This window comes from Phasianus colchicus, chromosome 1 (genome assembly GCF_987193195.1).
Source record: "Phasianus colchicus chromosome 1, bPhaCol1.hap1.1, whole genome shotgun sequence".
NCBI classification, from domain to species: Eukaryota; Metazoa; Chordata; class Aves; order Galliformes; family Phasianidae; genus Phasianus; species Phasianus colchicus.
Genome location: NC_143436.1, coordinates 7,975,301 through 7,993,256, shown reverse-complemented (window position 1 = coordinate 7,993,256; position 17,956 = coordinate 7,975,301). Strand labels below are relative to the sequence as shown.

The following is a 17,956-nucleotide window of genomic DNA, read 5'->3' as shown; positions in this document are numbered from 1 at the left end:
ACCTAAGGCATTCTGTGATTCTATGATATGATGATTAATGGGCACCAATCACCTTTGCTGCCTTTCAGCAGCCCTCTCTGTTCTGTTACTACCAAGGGTGACACAAGAGCCAGCAACAGCTTCATTACTGCCAGGAGCTCCCAAATGTATGGATTGTTCCCCTTCTGAGTGTGCAAACAAGGCTTCCTGAGCACAGCCCAGTGCCTAGCACCTGAGCTCCCTACGCATCAGTGAAGTCCCAGTCACCCATGGCATGAGTGACCAACCCAGAAAGGCTCCTTTATGTTCATTCAAAAAACACGCTCCCTTCTTTATCAAGAGCCTCTGGCATTTCTCAAATGCTCTCACACTGACCCCACCTCCTGCTGTGTGCAAACTCCACCACACCAGCCCCACGGCCAATAAAAAAGGTAAAAAACTTCTTCGGACTCATATGGCTGAAACAGATGCAGATCCCTGGGCCTCCTCTCCTCCAGGCTCAGCTTAATTAGGGAGCAGCTAGCAAACCACAAGTGTGCTCACAAAAGAAGCTTGCGTCTGAAGGGCTTTGACTGCAGCTCTTTGTAACTAGTCATAAACATCTGGTGCCTGGCGAGCTTGCCTGGCTCTTGGAAGGGGTTTCCAAAGACAAAATTCCTGTAGCTTGCACCTGAATTCTCCACAGTGCACCATATACCACTCAGATCCCTCCCCTGGCTCCTCTTCTAAGCTGCCAGCTTTGCAAAAAAAGCCATTTCTGGCACTTCTTTTTGTATCATAGCCCCCCACCCACTCCAAACATTTCAAATAGTATGCATAGTCTGACAGGGAACAATTGTTCCCCAGGTTTCCCCTTGCATGTCAGCAATCTTGCAAATTCAAGTGATAGCTCTGGTTCCGGCTCTGTTGGCGCGATGAATCAGAGCCCGCAGTGCAGACTCCCTGACTCAGAGGAGGAGGAAATAAGGGTAATGCTTTTCTTCTCCTTCAGCAGTCCCTTTGCCATTCACGTGCATGCATGCATGAGTGTGCAGCTGTGCTCTGAAGCCAATCTCAGGGAGACTTCCTGAAGCATCTGTTGAAGGTTGAATGATCTCATGTGCAGCTTGTAATGATGGCAACTAGCAAAAATTGTTCCCATCTGAAAGCTGCCCAGTGCTGCATGATCCGAAACGAGCTGCTGACCTCAGAAGAGATCCCAGTGGACAAACCACCACATCACAGAAGCTTGCTCTGCCGCAAGCACCACTAATTGTCCCCTTGTCTTCAGGCTCCAAGTGAGAGCAGCTTCTAAAGGGCAGGGAAACTGTGCTTGTATTACTGAGTGGCTTTCTCCTAAGCCTCATTTCCAGCGTGTTTGGGGACGTGCTGTCCGTGTCCTTGCCGTGATGTACCTTTGGTCAGGTAAAGGACAAAACTGTGGTTGTTCATCTCAACATTAAGTCACCCCTAATACAATTCCAATCACAGAACTGTTGTTGTCCATCTCAACAATGCAGCTCCCACACAAAACCAAACTCAGCCTCAGTGTAGGAAAAAGCAAATGTGCCACGAACTTGGATGCTCTGGCTGAATCTAACTCCAAAAGTGGCATTCCAAAACCTGCATGTTTCTGTTGTAGCTGCATGTCCACAAGACAGTGTTGAAATTATAAGCAGCTCACTGCTGTGGCTCTTATTCCCCAGTGAAGGTTGTAAGTACCAGCGTGGTAAAAGGATCTTGATGGGTAAAAATTATGCTTCCATTTAAGACCCACTAATGGCACCTTGTGCATCTGTCATTGAATTAACAACATCAATTTGAAACCATACGTAAGCCAGGCAACTGGTTGAAGGGAACAGCTTGCTTACATTAGGAGGTCTGGCTGAAGAGAGAAATTAGGCACTGTTTCTCCTGAGAGCCTGTGATCAGCTAGTGAGAAAGCAGATACTTTCTTGTGGGTATTCACATTTTTGCAGATTGTATTCCCTATGTGTAAGAGGGTGAGACCTCTCAGATCAATATGGGCAAAACGAGTGGGAGGCTGCAGCATAATATTTGGGCAGCAAAGGAAGAGTTATGGCAATGGTAAAACACACATATATGTCCTGGAGAGTAGTGCTATGGAAAAAAAAGACCCAAACTCAAGCTATAAAGCCACATTCACCCCCTCCTGGGGCAGCAGCCAGGGCCACATGGGGCACCCCAGGGCACAAGAAATAGCACATGGCGCCTGCACTTGGCTGGCTGAAAGCTCCCCCAGAGCTGCTGTGTTTGGACAGTTGGAATTAATCATGGGAGGGAAACGTAGCTGCACTTAATGAGCTGAGCACTGTGAGCTTCGTTAGCAGAGAGGACAGAATAGGGCAGGATAAGTACATAGGGGACAGTCCCAGACAGAGGAGAATGGGTTGCACAGGCATCTCATCTACCTGAGTTGCTTATTGCACAAACTTCCCAAGCAGAACAACTGCCAACAGCTTAGAAAAAGGGTTTCAAATTCCTACTTCATGCCAAAATGACAACAGGGGACACAGGGACAGAGGAATGTTTTCCAAAGGGTGTGAACTGCTGCTTTTTAGATGCTTATGTGTTCCACATGTCTGAGCGCTTCCCAGACACGTTTTCTGCACACATTGTGTTACCATCCCACGGACAGACGGGCATCTGGAAGCACAGAGGGATGTTTTTGGAGGCCCACGTGGCAGTCTCATGCTTGACCCCTGTTGCTGTCAGTGGGAGTTTGGGCCCCAAACTTCCTTTTCTTGCCTTTGAAGCTCTGCTGAAGTGCGCTGAGAGCCTGTAGGGGAGACAGAGTCTGCATTCAGATAGCAGTTCCCAGCTTAACCCTTTCACCCCAAGCCCGTCCTCTCTCAGTAGGTAAAATAATGGGCATTTCTGTGTTCCATTTTGTGATTACGCCTTTTATGCGGAAATTTGCTTTTCTGTACAACAAATAAATCAGTCTTCTAAGGAGAGTTTAAAATCCAGCCCTTCGAACTGCCCATCCCTCTTGGCCTCCTCCTCCTCTGCACTCAGACCACTGGGACAGCCTGGGAGCACAGAGCTCTCCAAAGGGAACACAGGCAGTCACAGCCCCCACCCTTCCATCCAGCTGTAGAAAGGAAAAAGGCAACAACAACGATAAAAAATTGCAATCCTGATGCCCTGGGATATTAGCAAGGAGAAAATCTTTGTGTCCCTGCTGTGGCTTGCTTTATTTTCTAGATTTCACCTCCACTAGTAGCTTAATCAGTGCAAATCAAATCACGCCTCCTGTTTACCGATCTCCAGAGTGCTGACAATGGCAAGCAGCTTATCTCAGCGTGGCAGGACTCAGCTCTTTCCTTGGGGGTCGGACAGGAACTCGACAGAAGCTGCTTGTAGTGGGAGAGGGAGCATAAATCAGGGAGAGCTCTGCTGGCTCTGCTCCCAGCAGAGGTAACCAGCTCTGAGGAGATGCCAGCGGGTGGATGAAGAGCCTGGAAGCCAGGGTTTGGATTTGGGCTCAGTTCTTTGTAAGGATGTGGAAGTGGGCGGTGCTGCCCGCAGCGCGTTGGTCGCAGTCACCGAGGTGCTGCTGCTGCTTCTACGCTGTCCTCTCTCCCGCCGGCCCGCCCGGGGCTGCTGCGTGGCAGGCAGGGACTCCTGCACAAGGCGTGGGTAAGGGCAGCGAGACGCAGCTTCTGCGGCGTCCCAGCGCCCGGGAGCTGCACACTCAGAGGGCGGGCTGAGTCCCTGAGACCTGCCCACGCTTACTCAGCAGCGAGGGCATCGGGGAGCGGGTCACTGGGAGCGGGTTCACTCCGTGCCTCGTGGATTGGAAGGGACTTTTGAGGATCGAGTCCGAACCCCTGCTATAGCAGGATCCCTACAAGGAGGCAAGGCTAACACGACGTGCTGATTCCCGTGCTTCGGAGCGCCGCTGGCACGCTGCAGCCTTACTCAACCCCCAGGCACCGCCAACACGAGCGCTGTCAGCACCCGAGATAAACTCACACCGCTTTGCTTCCGAGTGCCGGTGCGAGCCGGGGTAAAGGCAGGGCGGAGCGCCGAGTGCCCCGACAGTCCTCGCAGCGCAGAGGTGTGAGCCGCCCCGCGGGCTGCCTTACAACGCCTCTGTGCGCTGCAAAAGCCCGAGGGCTCGGCTGAGCACTCTCGGAAGCAGGAGAAAGCGGCCGAATCCCCGCTTTCCTGTAACTTTTTCACGTTTGTAATTAATCCGCAAAGCGAAAGCGTGCCGCGCAAGCTACGACGCAGGGACGCGCCCGCCCGTCCCCACCTCCCGCCTCGCTCCGTTGCGGTGGGAGCGGGGCCGGGCCGAGCCGGGCGGGGCGGAGCGGGGCGGAGCGGGGCAGCCCCGGCGCGGCGTCGGGAGAGAGAGCGGGGCGGAGGGCAGGGAGCGGGCAGGGCTTAGCGCGGAGGAGCCTCACCCCCTCCTTCTCCCGGCAGATATTCCAATGGAGGCAGCTGGAGAACCTCTATTTCCGCGAGAAGAAGTTCTCGGTGGAGGTGCACGATCCGCGCAGGTGAGAACCGTGCCGTGCCGTGACGAACCGGGGGCTGCGGGGCTCAGTGGGATCCCCCGCTGTGGTCTGGGGCTCGCTGCGCTTTGTTGCCAAACCACCCATAGGCTGGACCCCTTCACCAAGGGAACGCTTCCTCTGTGTCGGGTGGGTACATTCCCATTGTGTTTTCCCCCCCGGAGCCCGGCAGCTTCGCTCCTTTATGGCCCCGCGGTGCAGCCCGGGGTCCCGCCGCAGGGAGCGGGTTGCCGTGGTCCTCCGGTGGCTCTCGGAGATGGGAGCCGGAGTTTGTACTCACACGTTCCCTTGTAAATAAATATTCAGGAGTTCAACGGAAAGGAATGGCACCGTACCAGAGATTTACGGGCAGGCTGGATGCAAGCCCATCAGTCTTTTTTGGCACAGGACCCTTTTTTGTTACTTTGGAGACCTAAAGTGGGAGAGATCGAGTTCAAGTGACTCTGTTGTGTTCAGTGCCTGCAGTCTGCACACCTACTTGTTTGTCTTAGTGAATGGTTACTGCACACAGTGACCAGTGTACAAATTCCTCTGTAAGTTATTGTCACTGAAATCAACATTCTGCTTTTCAATTAGACATGAAAAGGGCTGACAGAAACTCTCTTCCCAGGCTGATTTGATGGTCGTGGTGTATTTTGCTGATGGCTCGGCTGTGATCCTGTTTCACCTGTTTCCTGTGCATATCTGTATAGTAGTACCTGTACTTTTGTTAGGGAAATTTTGCATGCAGTTTCTGTGAACATGATCACACCACTGTAACGGTGGCTGTATCCATACCATAGGTGTGTTATCTTAAAGCAAAAACAGCAGAAAACCACTCAAACCAGACTGCAGTTCCAGGTCAGCAGAGCCTTGAAGCATCTGCTTAATATTAAGCATGTAAATAGTCGCATGAAATCTAGCAAAGTGAATTCCCAATGCTGAGAATGTTCTGGGAGACCTTCCAGCAGTAGGAGCTGGGGGTGGTGCACTCCTTCCTCCACCAACTGTCCATCAGCAGCAAGGCATCAGGAACGTGGGCTGCGAGCAGCAAGGAGCCCCTGAACGCTGAGCTGGCTGCTTCCTGTAAGCAGCAATTCCAAGAGAGAGCAGTCAGCTCTGCGACATTCAAGTCATGATATTTGCAGCTCTGTGTCATGCATAAATTGTGACCACGCAGAGGAACTTCTCTTTCCAACCGTGTGTCATTTGTGTTTATTTGGATGATAGGAATTAATGACGCTGGAGAACCTCTGCTTTTTATTCCACCACGATGTTTCCCTGAATCAACACCAGGAGGACAAAGCTCTATCCACTGTGAACTGTTGTCTGCCTTTTTGTAGGCAGAGAGTACCTCCATTCATGTCAAACTGTTACTCTGGCTGTTTTACAGCCAGCCACGTTGCAGCAGTGTGCTGGGAGCACTGCTCAGGTTGTAGTCAGCCTCCTGGCCGAGGGGGACAGACTCCTGTTTGGTGTGGGGAGGCGGAGGAATAGCCACCACAGTGCTCTCTGCATTCCTCTCCATGTAGCCAAACCAGAGCCTGAGTCAGCAAAGCCACACTCGCAGGCATGGGAGAGCAAGCACAGCTCCATGGTTGTGGCCAAGACTGGGCAGCACAATGTATGTTTTTAAGCCCTGTCTCTGCCTGTGGCTTCCTGTCCTGTGCAAACCACTTAACCTCTCTTCATCTCAGCTACTTATCCCGTGAAGGAGGGTAGCTGTGCATTTTTGTATCAGCAGGGTTAATTCCATAGCACATGTGGCATGCATGGAGGAAAGTCACAGAAAAAGCACCCAAGAGCCATCTCTCATAGGCTTCTTTTGGGAGCCAGCTGTGAAAAGCAACTCAGCATCTCTTAGCAAGTGTGCAGACTTCCTCACAGGATTTACAAATTGGACAGGAAACATGTAGAGATACCAGAAATAAAAAAAAAACCCAAGCCATCAGAAATCACTGCTTTTAAGATGAAAATATTAATGATTTGATGAATATGCTTCTGGGAGTTCAAAACAATGACTGAAAGAGATGGCACCAGAATTAAGGCTCCAGCCTATGTGCCTGAATGCCTCAGAACCTTATATGCCAATACGCTGCAGTGATTAGTGTACCTTAAATCAACACAGAGCATTCAGAATCCACTCTCCAGCCTCAGTTCCAGGAGCACTTTGTCCCAGCACTGCTTTCATTCGCTGTCCAGCAATGGGGGTCAGGCAACCCTGCTCTCATCCTCACCACCACGGCCATCAGCCTCCATCCTGCTGCACCCATAGAAAGTTTTCTCACAGCAGTTATGACAGCAGGTTTCCTGCTGTGTTTGCATGCACAGGGTAGCATAGAAAGGGCTCAGCTGAGGGTAGTGCTGAAACGTGAGATCCTGATTTCCTAAGACCTTGCTTGCATTGGCTGTGGCTTTTTGCTCAGAGAGATTTCACTCCTGTTTGCAGCTCTGCAAGTTGATACAATAACACATTTTGCAGCACTGAAAAATCCCTGACACAAGAACTCAAGCAGATCCTGGCCAGCAGTTCACATTTCTACACAGTTTTCTTTTTCTTTCTGTCTTTGTTCTGTCCCAACTTCTTTTTACTTCCACCTGCACCTCCAGTTTTGGACAGCCGTGCCTGAGAAGAGTTGGGCAGTGCAGATATAGTGGGGAAAACAGTGCTTTTTAGCAGACTTGGGCACTTCAGAGCACTGGGAAAAGAGTCAACCATCTCTTGTGCTGCCCAGTAGAGCTCCCAGGCTGTCCTGCACTGTCACCTCCACATTTTCATTGCAGAAAATGGCCTGCTAGCACCCCTCTGTAGCATGCCCCACTCTCCATGCTGGAGCTCTTTTCACAATGCACGTCTCTGAGGAAAAGGCCATAACGAAAGTACCGCATTTCTGTGGTCTGATTTTTGGGTGTTCCTATGTGGAGCCAGGAATTGGGCTTGATGATCCTTATGGATCCCTTCCAACTCGGGATATTCTATAATTCTGTGATTTCTGACCCAACCTGTGTACCATTGCTCACATTTATTTCATAATCATTCAACCACAAGACTGGAGAGCAGAACGTCATTTATTTGGGGCTATGTTTTCTCCAGCCACCATTGTGTCCCTTCAGTGGGAGGAGTTCAGCAGACCAGGATCATAGAATCGTAGAATAGCCTGGGTTGAAAAAGACCTCAAAGATCATCAAGTTTCAATCCCCCTGCCGTGGCAGGGTCGCCATCCACTAGACCAGGCTGCTGAGAGCCACATCCAGCCTGGCCTTGAATGTCTCCAGGGAGGATGCTGTGAGCTTGTGCAGTATTTATCCAGCAGCGTGCTGGTGTCAAGGACTGTGCTGGCAGGGTTAGAGTTGAGGGATAGGAAAGAATAATCGGGTAGTTTTGTACAGCTGTGAAAGCATGGGGAAACCTAACCTGTATTTTTTGTTAATATTTGAGGACAATTGGGAGTCCCAAAGAGGAAACACTTAGCTCTTATTTTTCCTGTTTTCATACTCTCTCAGCTAATCGCTGAGTAGCATTCTTCTCTCTAGGGCACCATGCAGCCCTCTCTGAGCCTCACAGGTTCCCATACCACATGGCAAGTCCTGTCCTTCCATTTAAAAGAGAGAAAATCAAGGTTTTTCCAAGAGTTTCTTCCACATTCTGTAAAACAAATGCTGATCCTGTTGCTTTTTGGTAATCATCAGGGTCCTAATATTTGAGACCCACATCCAAAGCCAGAGGTGCTGAAAGGCGTGAGGACTTGGCCTCAGGTGTCTCAGCATGTGGTAAGACACACAAGATTCATCCAGGCTTGGCTAGGCGTTAGTGAGTCCCCTGGGACCTCTACTGCTAGGACTTGGGAGCATTTTAACTTTTACTATTCAAAGTAAAGTCTGTCGTGACTTGAGTAGCAGTTTACCACTGATATCAAAACATTTTTCCCATCAGTGCAAGGCTGTATTCAGTAAAGGTAGTACTTTTCACTGTGAGGTCTGTGGTTTTCTGTGGCAGAATATACCTGAAGAAAACACGGTGTAACCCCAAGTCATTCTTTCCTCTTCTCTAGGGCATCTGTGACCAGGAGGACTTTTGGGCATAGTGGTATTGCTGTGCATACGTGGTACGCCTGTCCAGCACTGATAAAGTCTATCTGGGCTATGGCCATTAGTCAACATCAGTTCTACCTGGACAGAAAGCAAAGCAAGGTAAGCATGTTGAAAGTGAGGAAATAGACGTATTGTATGGGTGAGTTGTTCTCACTCCTCATGGTCCCAGCAAGGTCAAAGTGGCTCCTCTACTGCCCTCTATTTCCACTTGAGATCAAAACAAGGCAAAGTAACTCAAGATACATGCTGACTTCTGCCAGGCTAAAGGAATCTGTAATTAATTCATATCTGTGGGAGCAAGGTTTGAGGGGAAGATGGTACTGAACTATGGCCAAATTGGAGAAGCCAAAGTTTGCAGACAGATAGGGTCAGGTCCCTGTCTGGATGATTTCTATAGTGTCTTCTGGTTCTTCTTTGTGGTTCAAAATAGCTTCAGACTACAGCTGCCTCTGAATTCATCTTGCTATCCCTTGCCTTTTACTATTTTATTTTCCCAGAAATGAAGAGTAGAGGATGTTATTTATTTCTCTCACTTCATAGAATCTCACAGCAGATGAGAGGTTGGGATGCTGATAGCCTGGCCTTACAAGCTACTGTCTTATTGTGGTGTTATATATACTGTGGTGCTCAATACACAAAAGAAACCAACTTGAAACCAAAGGAGTGTGTGTATTCCCTCTAATTCCTTTAATCAGCAGTAATTTTAGTCATACTCAGAGCAGCAGAAGATGGCTTTGATCACTTTAAGATCACTTTGAGACAGAAGAGAGACTTCTCATGCAGACATCCATCTTCATATGAGCATTCAGTTGTAAAACTTGACAGATAAGATAAATATTTCGTTGAATGGACAAAATTGCAGGTTCACCCAATAGCAGATGAGAGTTTTCTGTCTGCTATTTCTGCTCAGCACTACCAGAGCAATATATTACTCTCTCTGTTGCTCTCAAAAAAATATACTCTTTGTTGCTCTCAAAAAAACAACTCGGCAAACAAACAGAAGTTTATTTTTTTTTACTTTTAGCCAGATGGGTTGGCAGATCTAGCTGCAAGGTATTTAGGTCACTAGAAACCAATAAACAAAAGAAGATTCTCTGCTCCTCCCATTTCTTTGGTAAGAAACAGGGTCTTTTAAATGCCCAGGACTTCCCTTCAGTCACTTCCTTTGTTGTTGGCAGATTGTGTTTCAATCTGATCTCCCCTCTCTCACACTCCTACAGACAGCACCACCTACCAGCCCTCGTTTGTCAATCTGTCACATCTCTTGCTATGTCAGAGTGCTTTGTCACAATAATCCAGTGGTCATGCTGAGGCTTTGAAGTTAAGGCACACAAATATTTTTGTCCCTTTTTTCTTAAGGGAGCTGGTGTTTCAGTCTGTTGTCCTCATCTTTGACGTGACACTGCCAAGATTGATAGATCCATCAATTTTAAGTGATGTGTTCAATTCATCTCTCTGGTCACTTCAGGACACTATATCCATGTGTGCTTTGCTTTTGAATACCAATAAAGCATTTGCTAGAGTAAGGCAATGTGAAATGTCTTTGTTTCAATTCTTAGGGGCTCAAGCAAATGTTTATTTGAGTTTCAGGTCACGTGGGTTTGCATCCCCTTAAATCTCACTCTGCACTTCAGATGAATTCCCAGCTTCAAAGCACAACTTAGATATTCCTTGCTTTTATGTCCAAACTTGGCATTTCACATAGTTTTGACAAAAGAAAAAAAAATAAAAGCAAACTGAGATGAAAAAGCCTGCTGGAACTGATCTCAACTGAGCCTTCACTTCAGTGGTTAGGTTCTATGGCAGGAGATAAGACATACTGGATGGAGCAAGCTTGAAATCTATATGAGCAAGCTCATATAACTGGGCACCAGCTGGATTTGGATCTTCTGCACAGCTCCACTGGAAAAGTCTATTCACTTGATTTTAAAATCAACCAAAATCATCTCATATGGATTTTGACCCTTTTGCAAGGAAGTGAGGTCCCAGCTTTCTTTGCAGCTTCACGCTGCATTGAACTGCTGCCAACTCGCCAAGTTCCCAGCATCTCACTCCCCGCTGGCTCTGTATGTCTCTCTCTGCAGTCAGAGTGTAACACAGAGTCTGAAAAGATCCCCAGCTTTCTGAGTGAACATGTCAGTGTGCAGAACTCCTGTCAGCTTTCTGAGACGAATGTATCAGGACTTTAAGCCATGTCTTTGCTCTGTTGACTGCACTGAGTCAATCAAACGTTTGGCCCAGAAGCTTTGAAAAGTCTCCTTTTATGGAAATTTCCAGTAGCACATTCCTACAAGCACGGCGCTCTTTGGCTCAGTGAACTGTCAGAAAATGGGCCCAGGCTTTCAGAAAATCCCACTGAAACACCTGCAGCAAAAACCCATCACTGCAAGCAAGAAGGATATAATTCATCCCTGGTGTCCATCTACTCTTGGTTTTCACTGATGTATTTTCCTTCACCTTCTGACCCTGTCAGAATAGCACTGGGGATCAGTTTGGCCCCATGCTTTGAGATGACTCATGAATGAGCTTGTCTCCTCTGTGCAAATGAGACTTGGCAGGTCTGCACTAAGTGCTTTAAATTTTTTTTGCCTTGAGGGACTGCAAGGCCCAAGGGAGTGCTAATGGGATGTAATCTAGCTTTCCGCTATTGTGCTGTCGGTACAAAGTCTTGCACAGGCCTTGCACAAGCTGCTGCTCAGTGGCCTGTATGAAATGAGCTGTTGGTCTGATTCTGCCATCAATGAGTGGCTGTCCAAAGCACAAGACCACCTGACACTGATTGGTGTTGCTGGGGGCAGCAAAGGCTGCAGGGATTGAGCAATGTGAAAAGTTCACCCAGTTTCCTTCAGGAGATGCTCCATCCCCACTTGGTGGCAGGGCTCTAAAACATTCCCTGCCAGCTTCAGCAGGTTTGGGCTGCACCCTCTGTGGTTCCTCCACAGTGCCCTGCTGATCCCCAGTCTGCTGTCTTTTGGTATGCTTTTCTTCTGCCCAGGCGCTTGGGTTGTCAGGCTTTGGTCTTAGCCTGCTATTTCATTTGTCCAATTTTGGGCATATTTCCAGCTGATGCTGGCTCGGCATGTTGGCCAGGACCACAGCATCCAGTTTCACTGCCTTCCCTTGGCATACTGGTTAGTGCTTGGTCAAACAGGTAGGGCCTGAGCGTGCACTAATTTTCAGTCTGAAAATGAGTGGAAATAAACTACAGGACTGCCCACTCTAATTATTCTACAAATACAGGAAAACTGTCTCCTCATGGAGTGGGAGGATCAGATCTGTCTGTGCAGACTTGGGGTTTATAGCCTTTCCTAGACATCCACTGCAAAGACTCAGTATAAGGGGTTAGAGTTGGCCACAATGGCTATTCCTGGGGTTACACAAAATTTACATAACCCTACATAGCCATAGGGTTATACAGCATATATGCATCTGAAGGAATAAATCACCAGGACAGCAGCAGCCTGAAGACTCATTGCTTCCAAAGATCTGGCATTGCAACAAGACAGCAGGTCATGCTCAGGCTCCTTATCAAAACTCAGCAGGAGGAAATCTTGTTAGATAAAAGCAGTGACTTTCCTCTTCCAGAGCCATTTGGAAAACATTGTACACAACCTTCTTGCATCTCATTTTTGACCAGAAACCTGAGTTCAGGAAAAAAGTGTCACAAAAGTGACACAAAAAGTGTCCTACCCTTCTCCCTGGACTGAGTCTGGGGTAGAGCTGCTGGAAATGAAAGGAGTCTGCCTCGTTGTAGCATTAGTTTAAGATGGTCAATACTGGTTGCCTGATCTGCTGTGATACATTGGCAGGTAGTTTTGCCTTCACACTCAAATGAGTGGATGCACAACCTTTGTTCTTAGGGTCGTTGTGGAAATAAGCTTGTGAGGCATTCAGGTGCCTCTGAACGGTAATAACAGAGCCTATAAATACCCAATAATATCAAATTGTAATAATACCTCTGTGGATGCTTTCAGTACGAGGCTCTCCCAGTGCTATCTTTGTTTACAGTTTTAAATTAATCTCAGAAACACAGTGTGCAACAGGGAGACATTTTATTGCCATTATTATTTCACTGATGTGCCAACAGAGGCAGAGAACAGTTAGGAACTTAAGCTGAAGTGTCTTTCCCAGAGCCTCAGAGCAAATCAGTAACAGAGCTGAGAGTGGTGAGCATGCAGCCATCAGTTCACCCTTAGTTCTTGTTAGAATGATCTCTCCTTTCTGAAGATGTGAAGGAATGCCAAAAACCCCATCAGAGCAAACTGTCCCTGCTGGTCCACCTCATGTTAGTTCCCTTGGGAACAGATCATGTGCCTTCAGTGCCCTACTGAACAGAAGTTTTCGTTATTCCACAATGGCTTAATGAAATGTTTCCTTATGCTTCTCCTTGGAATGCTTGGAAATTACCCTGTTTGGAAGACGCAGGATTAGGGGGTTGTTCTGATGTAGTAGTTGCTATTTTAAGGTGATTCAAATACTGTACTGCTCAGAAAAAAAGGTCTGGAAAATTATTGTGGCAACTGAAACACCATCATGTGTAGAGTTCATCCTTTCAGGTGCTAGGGCTGTCACTAAAGAGCCTTCCCCAGCAGCCTTAATCAGTGTGCTTGATCCTCTTGTTAAGCAAGCATCATGTTAAGATGCTGTCAGCAACATGAACTGGAGATAGGTGACAAACTGCTAACACTGAGGTTTGTATTGCAGAGGCAGGGCAGCCTCTAGGACTGGATGAGCCCAACTCTGCAGCCAGCTGCTGCACTTGTTTTGTTGCTCAGTGCACTGGAAGATTTCTGCCTCCATTGGCTCTGTGGGGCATAATGACGTCTAAACTCACAGTTCCAACAAAGGAAATTCAGGGGTTATCTCACCTGAGCTTTCAGGGCATATTGTCCCGAATTCTTCCTCAACAAATTGAAAAAGGATGACATCTAAGAAGATCAAGTCTTTCTCTCCTAAGTTAGGTTTATGCACTGTGCAGGTTTACTTTCCATAGGGTGTGCCTTGATTGCTGACCCGTGGTGCTATGCAAGGTCCTGGCACAGCCAGTTATTGAGCTGGAGCTGGCTGTTTTCTTACTTGACTAATATTAATGCTTTGGAGACTTCTGTCACTGCAGGTGCATTGTGTGCTGCCTGTTACTCTGAACCATAACCAGAACATGTTTTCCTGCCAGTATTTTCTTTCAGGTTCTCATGAGAGTCCATTTAAGCTATGTCCTCATCTTGTTGGTCCAGAGCTCCTAGTAGATTTGGAAAAACCTTTCCTGGCTTCTTTTAGGTACTAAAAGAAGGTGGTCTTTCACCTTTGAGCTTATGCAGTAGCATTTCTGAAGGTTTCTTGTTGTATTTGGTAACAAAGTGAGTCTATACTTTCAAGAGGGAAAAATATCCATGACAAAGCAGAGAAAATAACAAACAACAGGAAATGATGCCAGAATTGCATCCACTTATGAGTGTAAAAAGTACAGTCCTGAATACAGTTCTGGATTGCTTCCGTTCTTGCAAAATAAACCTAGTTTTTGCTGTGGAGGCTTGTTTCCTGCCTCAGTGGCATGACTTTTTGCTTCTGTGAGCTTTAAAGAAGTGCTAGGCCATTACTAACTCTGTTGTTCATGTCCAGTCCAAGATTCATGCTGCAAGAAGCCTGAGTGAGATTGCAATTGACCTGACCGAAACTGGAACGCTCAAGACCTCAAAGTTGGCCAACATGGGGAGCAAAGGGAAAATTATCAGCGGCAGCAGCGGGAGTCTTCTGTCATCAGGTAGGTCCTCCATCCTGTAAGTGGAAAAAATATGGTGGGAAGGGCTGTGGTCATAACATAATGGGAAGCTGCCAGAAGCTGCACTGCAGAAGTGAAAATCACTTCCCTTTAGTCTTTCTGTCTGTCCAGGTGTAAGTCCATCTCTCAGCATATTGCCCCACATTCAGCACAGGACTCCCTGTCTCTCATTTCAGCTGCTCGTTTCCTCTTTGGCCAGAGGAAGTCTCTCATTTCCTAGCTGAGATCTCGTCTCTCTTCATAGTCTCTGCTGTAATCACCCTGTGACACCCAGCTCATCTCAGGCTGTTTGCTGCCTGAGGCCAGTGTATCCATGGAGCAGTTCCCAATCTGCAGTGGGGAAGTGGTCAAGCAGCTGAACCCAGCTGAGGCTGGGAATTGGTGACATCCCTCAGCACTGTCAGGGCAGGGTGGCTCCTTCACAGAGTGCACATCTTCCTTGCCTCTCTTGCAGGAATTTGCCTGGTGCCCCGGGCCCAAAGGAGTTGTTCCTGAGCATGCTCCACCAGCTTAGTGCCAGGGACCTAGGGGTTTCTTTTTGTGCCTTAGAGCACCTTCCAGTGTGAGGAGGACATAATCAGTGAAACAAAATCAAGAGAAGTTGATGAGGGAGAGAGATGGAGCATCAAAATGGAAAGAACAGGAAAGGGGAGTCAGGTGCTTGTCTGTATTTCTTTGACTGACTTTTCTGTCAGTCTGAACAGGTGAAGCTGTATATAGAACAGTGCTAAACACTCTAAGATTGATTGATTGCAGAATGCTTGAAGCTGCTCAGGTGATAAGCTCTTGAGGAGGGCAAAGGTGCTGGTATCAGTATAATTAACAGTTCCAGTCAATTAAATATCCTCTGCTAAGTGTTACATCAAGTTATCAAAATCAGTTGTGATGAGCAGAGAGTAACCTTCCTGTGCTTGCCAAGGGAAGAGTCCACCTAAGAATGCACATGCTTTAAAACTTAACCCTCCTCGATGCAGTAGATCAGTTTTTCATCACTGTACATCCTTCATGTCTTGTAAAAGCCACATTCTCCTGCCTGGAAAATGTCAAGCAAGGGGTTAAAATGCTCAATGACTTCTGAGCTCTGGGCTTGCCTGCTGTGCAATTCCTTGCCTTGCCTGTGAACAGAGATGCCTTTCTGCTCCTTAGGTCCTCCTGACACAGCACACAATCCACCATCTGTACCTCCCATCACTCAGGGAGCGATGCAGTAGCTGAGCAGCTCCCGGCCTCCTGTCAGGTTGTTGGAGCTTTTTGTTTGGCATTTTTTCTAGGTTTCTGGGAGGAAAGTAAATAATGTTAAGTACCCCAAGGAAGTTCTTAAGGTCTTTACAAGATCTCAGCCTTCCGGGCACCATTCCCGGTTTTGTGAAAGCTGCTTGGTAGTAATCCTGTTTTCATGTTTATACACTAACTTTTAGTCTTCCTGGAAAAAAAACATGGAGGTCTGCTTCTGCTCTCACAATGGGAAAGAGCAGCAGCAAAGTAAAAGGCAGCAGAAAATCAAGCCCAGAAAAGCTCTAGTGAGGCCAGCACCTGAACGGGGCTGTATGGACAGAAATCTCAAATGGCCAGCCACACTTGCTTTTATTGTCTGTCTATTTTTGCTCTCTTCTCAAACCCATTCTGGCTGAGACTCAGTAGAATTGCGGTAGCAACCAAACCAATGCAGAGTTCACTGCCCAAACGAGTGATTTCTTCTGACCTGTGTAGGTGGATCAGTTTATGTCAATGCCTAGATATGACTGTGTAAAACTCTTGTCGTTTGAGTTGTTGTCCATGGGCCAGGCAGGCATATTTCACTCCGTGTTCCTATATTCAGTTGCCTTCTAGGTCCTACCAGCTATGGAGGCAGGATCCTAAAGTGTTAAGGAGCATTACAGGGTTTACAGCTCCTGTGTGCCTTTTGGAGTTAGAAGCATGTTTTTGTAGGTAGGAAGGAGTAGAGAGAAGGCATCTGTCGTCAGAAGGCAGATCCCAGAGTATTGGAGGCCTTGGATGGTCACCCAGATCCCTCTGTTCCAAGAGCCCCTTCACTCAGGCCTGGATGGCAGAGTGACCCAGCCCTGCCCAACTGCACGGGATGGGGCATTCACTGATTGTCCTGCTGGACACAGTCACTGGCTCCATCCCAGCTCTTGTGTTTCCTCCCATTGTGCCGATATTATCAGCACAAAGTCACAACAATGGTGGGTTATCATGGTACAGCCTGTGTGCTGGAGAGAATAAGTGCGAATGATTAAGTGGCCACAGTGGATTTCCATACTATAAATATGCTGAGTGACTTAAAATCACCAGGGCTGAATCTGTTTGCTGTTCCTGCCTTCGCTTTGCTGCTGTTCTCTGCCTTTTTTTCCTGGAAATTACTTGTAGCTATTTCCTCTCTTCATCTTACTCCTCCTCAGCGAAGGGGCTGTCCCTGCCGTGTGGAGCATGCCAAAGTTGACATATTTCCCCTGGATTTGCAGCAAGACTGCAAGGAAATAATGGCTGTTGTTTACAGCTGTCGCAGCCAAAATCTTGCTGTTCATCACACTGTAGCCACTGCCCTGCATCACTTACAGTCTCAAGGCACAGCAGAGAGGTAATGGAGCTTTCTGCTGGAGCACTGACTTCTTGTGATCACAGCAATTCAGGATCAGAGCCTGAGCTCCTCTGTGTTTCCCAGGCCCTCTGTCTCAGACAGCATCCACTACAGTTCTAAGTTTTATCCTTATTTCAGCTTTGAAGGGACTGCCCAAAATAGAGCTGCCAGGATTTAGCTCAAGGATCTTCTGAGCCATCTCTGAGTATGTAGGGCAAGATTTGCTCATGAATGAAAGCTCTGCTTTCAGGCTGGCATGAACCGTGATCAAAAACAGCAGATAATTATTAGGATGAAATAAAGCAAGGTCTACTGTAGATTTTTTTCTTTGAAGCAGTCCATGCCATAAGAGCTTTGCAGTGCTCCTAGCTAGCAAGGAGTCCTATTGTTGCTGGGTTATTGTTGGCCTGAACCCCAAACTGCCTCTTTCATAGAACAGAATCATAAAGTCAGTACGATTGTAAATTACTTCTATGATTATCTCATTCAACCATCAGTCCATCTCCACCATGCCCACTAACCATGTCCCTCAGTGCCACATCTACACATTTCTTGAACACCACCAGGGACGATGACTCTGCCACCTCCTTGGGCAGTCTGTTTCAGTGTCTCACCACTCTTTCTGAGAAGAAATTTTTCCTAATATCCAACATGAACCTTCCGTGACACAGCTTAAGACCTTTACCTCTTTTCCTCTCATTTCACTGAGTCAAGGAGAAACCACAGAAGAAAATTGCTGCTTTAACTCTGCAGATGTGATAGAGGTCCCTGAGCCATGCTCCTCCAGCAGCAGCAGAGGTTTCCTCTACATGGACCTGTTTACATTTGTAGATGCCACAATGTGTAATTCCTGGGCCCTGCTCCTCCATCTAGCAGGACCGTCTCCTAGCAGTATTGAGCTGATGAGTGTTGTAGTGGGTGACCAGCACCCACACAGCCCCCAGCACAGCCCGTGAGCTGCCTGCAGGATGTTGGATCGCATCCTGTGCTGAGCTGCACCAGCTGGGCTCCTGCATGCTGCAC

At 47.6% G+C, this 17,956-nt stretch overlaps 1 protein-coding gene across 11 annotated transcripts in view; it reads left to right on the top strand.

The window, feature by feature from the left end:
• Nucleotides 1-17,956, top strand: part of FRMD4A (FERM domain containing 4A) — a 354,026-nt gene that overhangs the window by 311,775 nt on the left and 24,295 nt on the right. For all 11 annotated transcript variants that reach the window (XM_090134966.1, XM_090134960.1, XM_090134970.1 and 8 more), the window contains 3 exons: nucleotides 4,411-4,487; nucleotides 8,534-8,672; nucleotides 14,193-14,334. In XM_090134966.1, the coding sequence (XP_089991092.1) occupies nucleotides 4,411-4,487; nucleotides 8,534-8,672; nucleotides 14,193-14,334 (358 nt within the window). The remainder of the gene's footprint in view (nucleotides 1-4,410; nucleotides 4,488-8,533; nucleotides 8,673-14,192; nucleotides 14,335-17,956) is intronic.